This window comes from Plectropomus leopardus, chromosome 3 (assembly GCF_008729295.1).
Source record: "Plectropomus leopardus isolate mb chromosome 3, YSFRI_Pleo_2.0, whole genome shotgun sequence".
NCBI classification, from domain to species: domain Eukaryota; kingdom Metazoa; phylum Chordata; class Actinopteri; order Perciformes; family Serranidae; genus Plectropomus; species Plectropomus leopardus.
Window position 1 is genome coordinate 34,501,218 of NC_056465.1, and position 12,830 is coordinate 34,514,047.

Sequence of the window (12,830 nt, forward strand, 5' to 3'; positions counted from 1 at the left end):
CCTCTACCAAACTGCAATCTAATCTAACTGTGTCATTGTGAATGAGAGAAGTTACATATTTATCTGCTCAAAAGTGACATCATTAAACTCAAATACAGGGCTGTATCTTTATGAATGAAAAACCACGATTGTACTGCTCAGGCCAACAGAAAATAAACTATTTATACATAAAAGCTAGTTTAATTGGAAAGTACAAAGAAAATACGGTAAAAAGAGAATTGCATTCAGCTGCCCATTTAGGATTTTGTCTATTTTTAGATTCTGTGGTCCCCATCAATATAATGTAAGTCCGATATAGTTGCATATAAAACACAGTAAATATGGCAGTTTAAACTCAATTCTTTGGCGTTTAGTTATGCAGAACTGTTTTGCGATAATCAGCTTCAGTGTGTAATGTGATCCGTACTCGTGTACCGTCTGTGGATTTGCGGTGTGACAAAGAATAAAAAGAAGGCTCTCACCATCGTACTGCACGCTCACGTTTGGCAGGTGTGTCAAATGTTTTGCACGTTTTGGTGGAGTCGGACTCCGTTTCAGATCAAAAGAACCCGTCAGAGAGAAACCTTCAGGCGTGCATGCATACATGTGCACCCTGGCTAAAACATGCCGGTTTGAGGTGATTATGATATGAGATAATAACTGAGTGATGATGTATATCGTGACCGTTAACTGGTGGGTTTGGAGTGATTTGAAGCCATAGTTTCACATTTGGGGAAATCTGCTTATTAGTTTTGTAAGAAAACTGAAGCCACTTTTGTATCTGTACAGTGAATACATGGCTACATGTTAAAAGAATATTTCTCCCCCCGAAGACATTTTATTTGTATATCAATTATTCAAACTGTGTTACGTTGAATCTCTGAAGAAAACGTTTTCCTTGCATGCCTCCAGAGAATAAATAATCAAAAAAAAAAAGAAAATTCTTGTTGAATTGAAGTCATAGGGGTCCGCACAGCACAGCTATATCAAAACATAGTTTACTGACTCTCACACAGCTCGTGCAGAATAACTGAAGTTTTATTTATTTAGTCGTATTCTCAGAACTTCACAGAGAACTGAACTAAAAGTGAAACTCGCTCTCTTCAAAGCCGGACTCTACTTGTAAAAACCGTAATTTTAGCTTACTGAACACGAGAGCTGCTGGTCCACCGCTGCCTCCATCAGTTAGTTAGTCTGTGTCATTGTGTAGCTTTGAGGTTTTAACCCTTCGAAACTTGGCTTGATTTCATTCAAAAGCATGAGAAGAAGGCAATGAGCAACTTGAGAAGAAATTACCCCAAAATTAGCAAGAAAGCTGTTAAAAAACCACAAGGAAATTAGAAAAGTAGAAAGTAAAAAAGAACGACTATGACCTTAAGATAGTGCTAAAAATAAAATGAAAATATATTCTTTTCCCCATAACATATGTATAAATAAAGCTAGTTGGACATTTTTCCTTTTTTTTTTTTTTTAAATATCTAATAATCCACTAACAGCTAGTTTTCAAGTAACTTTCTTCACGTCACATTTTATACATTTCTTGCCAAGTAGCTAATTGCCTTTTTCACATTTACAAAAAAAGAAATCAAAGCTATTTTCTGGGTTCTTGAGGTTTAAATGCTTGTGAAACGAGTCCAAATGCAGCACAACAAAGCTGATGCCCAGGTTATAAAGGGTTAAAGGGTTACTGACTAACTGATCGAATAGACCAGCAGCTCACGTGTTCGCTCAGTAAAATCTCTGTTTTTGTAAACAGAGTCCGGCTTTGACGAGAGCTTTTCACTTCCTGTCAGAGAGGTCCGTCTGTTTGGGAAGTACCAAACATACGACTGAATAAAAACAAACTCTGCATGAGGTATGTGAGTATTCTAAGTTATTCTGTAAATTTGCTGTTTTGTTACATATTTTCTTAAAAAAAAAAAATCAATCAAGTCTTACTTTTTTCTGCATCGAGTACTTTCTGCATCGAGTACTCTCGAGTACCGCTAAAATAAGAAATGACTCTCTGTCGCAGCAACACAAGTCAAACCAACACGGTAAAAACGGAATCAAACGTTTTCTAGTTGTTAAACGTCGACCTCTATGACTTCAAAACATTACGAATTTTCTCTGTTTTTGAATTCTCTGTTCACTGTGGAGGCATGCGAGAAAAAAAAACGTTTTCTTCACAAATACAATAAAACACAGGGTGAGAAATCGACTAACAGGTGGTCAGTTTGGGGGGCGAAGTAAACCTTTAAGCTTAGCTTAGCATAAAGACTAAAAACACGCAGAAGTCTGACTATCAGAGGTAACAAAAATGCCCACCAGCACTTCTAAAACTCTCTAAGTGACATCTTATAACTCACTTTTTAAATACGTACAGAAACAAAAGTCTTAAAAGATGGTGAACTATTTCTTGGCAAGAGGCGGCCCATAACCTTCATAACCTTTCCTAAAACTGCCAAAACAATTCAACACATTATTAGCGCCCTTCAAGGATACAGTTTGGTGTTTTTTTTTTAACTTTGGACTGAGCCAAGCTAAGAAATGACAGAAAAGTGGCATCAATCTTCTCATCTAAAAGTGTATTTACGTCTTTCCCAAAATGTTGAACTATTCCTTTACCAGCACAGTTTAAACACACAGCGTCTTCTGCTGTGATTGTACCGAGTCAGTGGATACATGTACGCAGGTGAACACGTGACGCTGTTTTTACTGTAAGTGAATATATATGTAGAGGGATATACGTATATTTATGCTGAGGAACGCAAGCTTGTGTGGGTCGGTATGTTTGCAAGAAAAAAGAAAGAGAGAGGGAGAGACAGAAGGAGAGAGAGCGAGCGTCGGGTTATCACAGTGGAGGTGACCGTGCGGCGGGTTGCTCAGAGGTCAGTGGTGGCCTTGGCGGTGAGGTCCTGGATGCGGCTGGTGTTACAGTTTTTGCAGAGGACGTGTCCGTCCAGAGGGTAGCAGCCCTGGTTATCCCCCTCTGAGAGCAGAGAGCCACAGTCCTGCAGGACACAGATACTGCTTTAGTCCGCAAACACAAACAGAGCCATTAGCCACGCTCACCGATCAGGCACATTCACGCGCTCGCCGCGCTCACACTCCTAAATGAGACATTTACTGCGTTTATAAACTCGGCCAGCGTCGCGTTACAGGAGGCTCTCTCTGCAGAAAAGCCTGCGAGGCTGAAGCCGTGTTTTGGTTTTCTAGCAGCTGGTGAGTCTTGAGGGGCAACAACTGGTGATAACTGAGCAACAGCCTGACAAAATATCCTTTTTCTCTGAACACCTAAAGGTTTCTGCTGTTTGGGTTTGCAACAGACTCATATTTTTCTCTCTAACTGATCATTGCCACCAGCTTCAGGAGTCGCATTCTTCCAGATGCATTTTCATTCAATTCATATCAATAATTTAAGAGTTAGTTTTGAATCAGGACCTTCTGTATTTGGAGTAAAACGAGTAGCTCGTAAAAAATAAAGTGTCACATGCAGATGGCTGCAGCTGTGAATTCAGTGTGTCAGATGCAAATTTAATTGGGCTGCACGATATGCAAAAAAAAAATCATACTGTGATTACCTCGCCAGACAGAGATATGACATCAGGACACTGACTTCACATGTTTTCTGTGATTTATGTCAAATTTTCTCACGTTTTATATTTGTGGATGTATGTGTATATATATATATATATATATATATATATATATATATATATATAAATATTAAGGTTGTTATGAAGATCGGTAGTGGTTAACCCTGTTTTTAGCCACTATAATAAAGGACTTTTTAATGTGATTTCTCCTTGTTTTTCATGTTTTCACATTTTGGAGTTCCTGGATTTCCCTCCTGTTTATCCTGTTGGTTCCTGTTTTCCTGAGTTTTGGACCTACGTTTGATTACAGCCTCCAGATCCACATCATCACACACATCACAATAGACCCTCAGTGATGATTATATTTGAGTGGATCTTTGGTCCAACTCCAGCCCTCAGTTTGATTTTGATCGAGCGTCTGTAAAACTGTATGTTAAACACACGCACGCACACACACACACACACACACACACACACACACACACACACACACACACACGTGGACAATTCACAAACGCAAATACTAATACACACATATTGCTTTGACATTATTTTCTTATTGTCTGTGACACTGAGTTATACTCTCACATCTCTCTCTCTCTCTCTCTCACACACACACACACACACACACACACACACACACACACGCTCTGAGAATTACAACTCCATCTTCTCATGTCTCCCTGGTGACAAAATTCTTCTCTTGTTGAGCCCCTTCAGCTGAACTAATCTGCTTTGCTTTCCTTTGACCTTTATGTCTGCCAAACGCTCTGTGTACTCACACTGGCACGGCTCTTTGACGATGTGACACGTTACTTCTCTTTTAGCCGGGCACGTAACGTCTCAGCGCCGCCGCTTATCAGCCGGCGAGCGGCGGCTGACAGATTGGTTACTATGTAAGTCCATGAACTTTGCAGAGGAGAGATGGAAAGCTATTTCGAGGCAGGTAAGAGAGAGATGATTCAGTCCCGCTGAAAAGGTGACTCGGGGGACGGGCATGCACGATATGCCTTATACCTTCATGCCTTAATGACTGTAACCTGGAGCTCTGCAGCACGAAACATCACCAGCAGGGCTAATTATAGAGAGCTCGCATACCGTGGGAGGAAAAACACATAAAGCATACCTCGCAGCGGTAACACTGCACGTGGAAGTCACGGTCCAGGGCCACAATACGGACGGTCTCCTCCTGGCCCGGTGCTGGCATTATCGGCTCAGAGCACACACAGCAGCGTGGGGCGAACTTCCTGTGAACGAGAGCAGCCGAAATGAGCTCAGAAAAACACAAAAATATTACCACATAATGTGAGCTCTAGTGACACCGCTTTAAACCAGTTTAGTGAACCACCCTTGTTCACTACTTTGCAAGTACTAACAATTATTTTCATAATCAGTTAATTTGCCTGATACCTTCTCACTCTGTTAACCCTTTAAGACCTGAGCAAATTGGCTTGATGTCTTTCAAAAATAAAAGGCAATGAGCAAACTTTTTGCAAAAATTTTGCAAAAAATGTAAAAAAAAAGTACAAGAAAATTACCTGAAAATTAGAAAAAAATAGAGTAAAAGACAAAAAACACACACAAACAAAACAAACAATAGGTGAGAGGAAATATATGTATTTTTATTTTGTGGTGAACTGCTCTTTAAGATCTACTTGTTATCTCATAGTATTTCTAATGGTTACGACCTGTTTAACCAAAAGGTTTTTTTTCTTTGTTTTATTAGAATAGTTGTTAGAGATCTAAACATGTGAAATTATCCAATAACCCACGACAAAAAATAGGTATTTAATTTGAAAAAAAAAAACTGCCAAAAATGTGTTTTCAGAAAGAAGTTTTGGGAACTCCTTGACTAATCTATCTATTGACAAATTGTTTCAGTTTGTCACACAAAATTAAAAACAGGATGTATTGGAAGAAGATATAATAACAATAGTGCTTGCATATTATGTGAAATCTGATTTAACAAAGTTAAAGATGCAGCTTGTTCATTTTTGTGACTTTGGTCAAGGATGATGTTATGTTTTTAGTTCACTTTTGTTTTTTTTAGCAGGATTACAGAAGAATTACTCGCCTGATTTCCATGACACTTGGTAGAACAGTGCAGCATGGGCAAAAGATGAACCAATTAAATTTTGGGGCAAATCCAAATTGCCTGGTGGATATAGGAATTATTTTTTGTTAACAGTGCGAGATGCTGTGCTCTCTAGTTTTTCCTCATTCAACCATGGAGGAGGCACTAAAAGCTGAATTTGCCCTTTTCTGAAATATTTCAAATATTTGAGGAAAAGCTCATCATGCCGTGGAAGGACGAAATTTCACAGAAACAAGCTTTCCAGGCAGTTACTCTGGAAACGCCTTCAGCAGGAGGAGCCCTATCGAACAAAAGGATCACTGAGGAAATGAAAAGCAGGCTGAGATTTCAGGTCGTGTCAGGTGACTGAAGGTCGGCGGACACTTCTAGTTCTGATGCAGTCTGAACGCCTGGGAATCAGGAAGTGAAGGGGATGTGCGGTTTTGGGGAAATACGGCTGTACGCTGTTAGCCAGAGAAAAAAACAAAAAGAGCTGAGGCTCGGGCGTGACTGTTCCTCGACACAAAGGGCCGCGCTGCTGAGGTCACACTTGTCATGTGGAATTAAACAACGGCCCACTGCAGCTACTCTGCTGTGCACTCACACCAAGAGCCAGCTGTTTACTTCTGTTTCCCTTCTGGTCACTGAGTAAAGGAGCATTTCTGGTAAGGTGGCGGTTATGCAATCGCTGGAGTGTGACACAATGACAGGAATTTACTATTAAATTCATTTCCACAGCTGCATCTTATAAGGTCACTGGACTTGTGACATTGCCCGCAATATTTCCCAAAAGGGAAGCACCAAACTGATAAGGCTGAAATACACTGTTGCTCAATTTATTAGGTCAGGAAAATATTTTAACTCTGAAACCTGGACTGACACCTTTCTCCCTTTGAAGACTAAGCGGATTGGTTAGATTTCTTTCAAAAATACAGAGAAGAAAGGAAATGACTAACTTCATCAAAAATGCAACAAAAAAAAAAAATAGAAATGTCCACAAAACTGTATTTCTAATTATAATAATGTTATATATAAAATTAAGTTCCAGAAAAATATAATAAAATAAATACATGTTTCAGCAATTTTTAGGACATTTTCTTGTTTGTTACTTTTTCTGTTTTGCTTATTTTCAGGTAATTTTCTTTCACCTTTTTTATTAATTTTTTTGCCAATTTTTGGACCATGTCTTGTTAAGATGCTCGTTGCCCTCTTGCTATATTTTTAAAAGGAATCAAACCAATTTGCTCAGGTTTTAAAGGGTTTTTAAAGCAGAACTAGCTGACTTAAGCTACTAAGCGGCTGTGAAACAAGCTGTAAACACTTACATATGTTCGATATCACCACTGTAGAGCTGTTTTTAACCAAAGTTTTAGCAAACAGCCCATTTAAACATCCAGCAGACATGGAACAACGTTAGCATTGTGTGCGTTGTAATCGGAGCTTCTCTGTTCGTTGTTTGGGTTCACGGTACAGCTGCGTGTGCATGTTTGTGCGTGCTAGTTGCTGTGTTTGTCCTACTGGCTAGCTCATCGCTACTGTTCTGTGTTTTTACGGCGGTTACTGCTGATATTATGACGGCATTGTTTCAGAAGCATAGCGCCAACCCTCAGGTGCCCTCGAGGTTAACGCTGTTAGCTCTGTCAGCACTGTTCACACTGTTAGCACTGTTAGCTGATAGCCACTGCCTCATTCACCTCCATGTTGAGAGCCATGTGCAGACAACATTTCATTCTGAATCTATAGCTGCATTTACGCTGCCTGTTCAAGGCGGGAATATCACGCTGTTATGCCGCTTTGCCGTTCTGTATATAACGTCTGATCGTGGAGAGGGGGAACGGACTGGGCTGGCCTCTGAGTCAGGAGAGGACATAGTAACAGCCCGGAAACGAGGCCGTTTCTCTTTAAATAAACGTTTTGCAGTGTTTAGTTAGGGTTAAACGCAGCCCTGATGACTCATTCAGCTTAATAATTAGCCACGTGCTTCTGTTTGGGAGAGTGCTTTTGGAGGAGAAACAAGCTTTCGGAGCAATACATGCTTGTTTTTGTATCAATGGGCCGTCGCTTTGGGGTATATTTTTTCAGACTAACGGTGCTTTGGAATTATTTGCCATCGTTACAATTGACAGGTCATCAATTGTGTTCACCAGCTGGTTGCTAACTTTGTCTGTCTGAGGCTCAGTGGCGCTGAGCAGGTATCGTACAGGTCTGAGCTCTTTTGACTGAAAGCTGCTTTTTGCTTCACCTGAAAAGGAGAATGATGAGACTGAATCAAGCAGTAAAGATGCCAAAAGTGCCATAAAACCAAAAAATAAGCTCATAATGTTATGAAGAGCTGTGTGGAACTGCTTTTTGTTGGTAAATCTGTTTGTCACTGTAAGTACACGTTACATAAAGTCATTTGATCATTTGCTGATACAAAAACGTTTTATTTTTAACCCAATGAAATCCTGAAATACGTACTTGTGAAAGTCCTCGATGCAGTGGATGTGGTTGGAAGCGTCCACGGTGAAGGGGATGCCGTCCAGGCTGCGGTGGCACACCACGCAGGTGAAGCAGTGAGGGGGTGGTAGGCTTTCCCTGTGGCCCGCAGGATGCGCTCCATGATGGGCTTACTGCAGATGGTGCAGGTCTCAAGGGTGTTCTGCAGACACAAACCCACAGACACCCACACACACGGTTACACAATAAACCTGATGATGAATGTAGTGATTTGATGATTCATCTCCAAAGGCCCTTTGAGTGTTTATTTACAATTAGCACAACAAATTCTAACCAGCATGAGAAAGTTTTGCAGCAATTTCTACAGTTTTGTGTTTTTTCTAGCTTCCTGTTGCCCGTGTTACCCTTCAGGTGGCTAAGTGCTCATTCATGCCATGGATGTAGTAAAATAAGTCTGGATACAGCATGGAGGTGCGGCTCTGTTCATTCCTATGAGAGCTGCTCGTTGGTGCATGGAGCAAAAAAAGCTGTTTTTCGGGGTTTAGAATACCCGGAGCTACGAGCCCATGCGGCAGTGTGCGCAGTAGAGTTACGGCGGCTGAGCGTGACCGAGTGGCTGACTTCAGTTCAGTTCAGGGCTTTTATTGTCCCTATTTTATTGTACTAGCATTTAGCATTCAGCAGCAGTGTGGCGTTGATCAGTGCATCATTTCATGCTGCATTTCTGTTTGTCGGTTGGTAGACGCAGGTCGTAACAGCAGTCACACAGTGAGATGATTTTATTTTTAATTTTATCCCAGGCGGTCTTTGATCGCAAATGGTGACAACAGCCATCACTGTGCGACGTAGGACCACCGTTTTAGCGCCTCGACCAAAGATATCGCCACATTTCTGTCATGATGGTCATCTTTTGTCTGACACATCCCGAAATCGTGCAGTGTATACCGGGCTTAAGTCAATGAGGAAAAGTCTTTCTTGGGCATCACGTGACGGACGTGAACGGTGTGATTCCACTTTTAGCCACTATGCGAAATCTGTGTCAGAGCCTTGCACTCCTGCTGGCGGCTTGGATTCGTGCCCGTGCAACAAATAAATCCACTCTCAGGACCTTTAGCTCGGCTGTCCTCAAATGCCTCTGACGCTGAAGGAATCTGATTAGCGCTTCTCTCGAAACACAAACACAGTCATTTTTCAGCTGCCCTCGCCCACACTTCATCCTCCCATATGCAAGAGTGCGAGCAGTAAATATTTCCACTTTGTGATGACTGCAGGTTTTCTGCAGCCAGGCGACTGGGCAGGCGGCCCGGGGGGGGACGTGGCAGCCGCCTGCCTCTGACTTATCTGTGGCATCTCTCTTCTTAATATCAGCCGAGAGACGCCATTTGTTATTTCAATATTTCATAAATAACGACCGCCTCTCTAAACAGCAATGCAATTACCGGGGATGGATATATCATGTGAGGGTGATCAATGTGCGGCCTGATGTGGCTGTGTGGACGGGCCCCCGCTGTCACTGCTTCTCACTCAGGCATTTCCTGGATCTCTGTGTCTCTCTCTCTCTGCCCCCCCCCCCCCCCCCCTCCCTCTTTTTGTGCGCTTGGCTGGGCTAAAGAGTGCACGGTTCAGCTGTTCCCATTGGCTCCCACTGTAGTAGCAAGCTGCCTCAGTGTTTCCAAACACAGCTCGGGGTGTGTAGCAACACTGCGCTGCGTCATCGGCTGCCTCCCAGACGCACCGCTGGGCCCTGCCGTTTAAAATGACACTTGTGTGTGACCGCTCGGCCGAGGTAAACTCCCAAACGCCGCCTGTCCTGTCCGGCTGCGGAGCACGTGCACTGACATTTATAGTCTATATGCTAATGAGCGAGGCAGCTTTACAGGATGAGCTTCATTAAAACTCTAAAAAAGACTCCTTTTGCCTCTCGTGTCTCATCAGGGGGTAAGAGGGCAGCTGATGTATGACTCCAGGGCTCTTAACCCTTTAAAAGCTGGACGGACATCAGTTTTCTTGTACATTGTTCAGACTTCGTTCACAGGTGATTAAACCTTTGAAATGGGATTTTCCCCAAAACATGGAAAAAGGCAATCATCATCTTGGTATGAAATGTCTCATCAATTGCAATAAATAAATAAATAAAGATATGACGATGGAATGACATAAAACTTTAAAAAGAGAGAGGCAGAAAATTACCATAGAAAAATATTTTCTTTTTTTAAAACTATATTTATAGTTACTATAATTATATATATTTAAAATAAGATTACAGACAGAAAATATTATTAGTATTAATATTTATTTTTTTATTTTAGCACTTTTTTCAGTTCATTTTTCAATTTTGCTAGTTTTTCTCATTTTTATTTATTTATTTTCCCAAATCCAGGTAATTTTCTTGCTATTTTTTAAAAAACAAATTACTTGCTCATTTTTGAGTCACGTCTTCTTAAGTTGCTGATTGCCTTCTTTCCATGTCTTCGAAAGAAATCAAGCCAATTTGCTCATGTTTTTAAAGGGTTAAAGGTGCTCTGAAAAATGGCCGTTTCTTCAAAGCACTCCTGGAGAGACTTTATTTCATGAAAAGCAATGTGTGCAGACAAGCTCTGCATTCTTATTTGTCTTTTTTTTTCTTCCCCCTCCTTCAAGACGGTAATAGAAATAAACATTATTCCCAGGGCAACATTTGTGTATAAACAATGTCCATATTGCAATCCTGCTCGATCCTGGAAGTGGAATGAAGCCTTTAATGAGCTCGCTGCACTGAGCCCTTGAGGTTTGCCTCACGCACGCACACAGACAGAGAGGTAGAGGTAGAGACGGAGACAGAGAGAGAGAGAGAATATATTTGCAACCTGAGAATGTGAGTAAGATACCGGGGCCAAACAGCACTAAACCATCCTCGACTCTTACTCATCTGTCTGCATTCCCACTTACTTATTCTCATCTGCCCTTCATGTGGGAATACCTTGCCCTTGTTTAGCTTAACTAGAGCATATGATTTCACAGCACACAGCTCCTCCGGGCCATTGTAATGAGTACAGTACTCAAAAGACAAAATTTCTCTCTTTTTCTCTCTGACGGTAAGATTCTATGACCTCAATTCATTCACTCTGCTCCTTTTATTCAGCATTAGGTAACATTTAGCAGGCCTCATGTCAAAACAGAGAACGACTTTCGGTGGGCACAACCTCCACAGATGGTTTGAGGAAATTCTGCATAAATCACATCATGCCCCTCTCTGTCAGACATCCAGGTCGTCTGCAGTTTGCCACTAGAGGGCTGTATATGTCTGCAGATGTCCGGGTTTTTGCTTTTCCCCTGACTAAATGTGATGTATTCAAGCATATGTATTCTTTTTTTCTCCCCCCCTCTCTCCCTCATACATTTCTCTAAGTGTTTGCCCAGAAGGCTAAACAAATGTCTAGGCAGATGAGGTAAAGTGAATTTAGGTCAGACAGCCTCTTGCTGAACTGAGGGGTGAGTGGGGTGCGTTAAAGTCAATTGTGGCCCCTTTTCCCTCATTGTGAGCCGTTAGCTTTTTTGCTACAAAATGCTATCATGGTCTCACACCGAGGCGCGCTGATGTCAGTGCAGCCCGGGTCCGGCTTCCCGCTATTTAGGCTCCCAAACGACGCCTGACACAGCTGTCTGTTGGAATGAGGAGTGTGATGGCAAACAAAGCATGTAACAGGGAGTTAAGAGGTCCCATGTGCTCGGCTCTGAACATGAGACACAGACAGGCTCGACAGAGAGAGACGGAGAGGCAGAGACAGGCAGACTACTCACATCGTTCAGTCTCATTCTGATAATATATAATATAATTTCACTAATTTTTATAATAAACAATCCCGCAATTTGCCACTTTATTGGATCAAATCACATTTATTTCAGACTTTGATTTATCAAACTTTGATTCAGTCCAATAAAACACGCTTCTTTTTAAGGGTGTAGGTTTCATTTCAGCAAACAGCGGGTTACACGGCTCTCTGTCAGAAAATTTTAAGCATCTAGCACTACATTTCCAGCATTCTGGGGAATTTTTATACACCAATGTGTGCGTTTTCAGCATCAATTTATGTGATAAATGTCTTCGGTTTTGTCAAAATAAAAGTCCTTAGCTGCTTTAAAGTTTTCATTGGAGGTGACAAATGCACCTGTTTTGACGGGGACGTGTCCCTTGCAAAACCTGTTTCAATAGTTTGTCAGGCCCTCAAAACACTGTTGTCGTGTGAACGAAAGGCCAAACCGCAGCAAAAGTTTAACGTTTCACGCAAGAACTGTCGCCGTGTAAACGACCCGTAAGTGGGTAAAGACAAATAATACAACAAACAGTCTGGTAAGAAAATTACACCACTTAACTGTCATGCAACCTATAAAAAGGAAAAGAAAACAGACGATATTTAGTCTCATATCGCGATATCACTATAAATTGATATATTGCCCAGCCCTACTTACATTTTTTTTCAGTTCACTATAATGTACTGGGTGAGATGAAAAGCTGCAAATCTTAACAGTTTACAAAGTGGAACCAGAATTTTTGCTTAAAAGTGGATAAATGAATGATGATCAACTTATTCTTATTCAGGGTATTTATATACTGCTGCAGCCTCAACTATTATATTAAATCTGTTTAACTGCATAATACAAATCAATACTTGCATCACTGGTTCAAACACCCAGGGGTGAAGAGTTCATCCCCCCTCTGATTCAGTGTGTGTCTGTGCACATCTACAGGTAAAACAAAGCTGTACTTCCATGTTTGAGGT

The 12,830-nt window shown here is 41.4% G+C and overlaps 1 protein-coding gene across 1 annotated transcript in view; it reads right to left on the reverse strand.

The window, feature by feature from the left end:
- Positions 1-1,590: 1,590 nt before the first annotated feature.
- The window catches only part of LOC121940998 (LIM domain containing preferred translocation partner in lipoma), a 185,512-nt gene continuing 174,272 nt past the window's right edge, over positions 1,591-12,830 (reverse strand). Inside the window, 4 exon segments of the mRNA XM_042483690.1 lie at positions 1,591-2,972; positions 4,684-4,804; positions 8,092-8,192; positions 8,195-8,272. Of these exon segments, the coding sequence (XP_042339624.1) occupies positions 2,844-2,972; positions 4,684-4,804; positions 8,092-8,192; positions 8,195-8,272 (429 nt within the window). The 3' untranslated portion in view covers positions 1,591-2,843.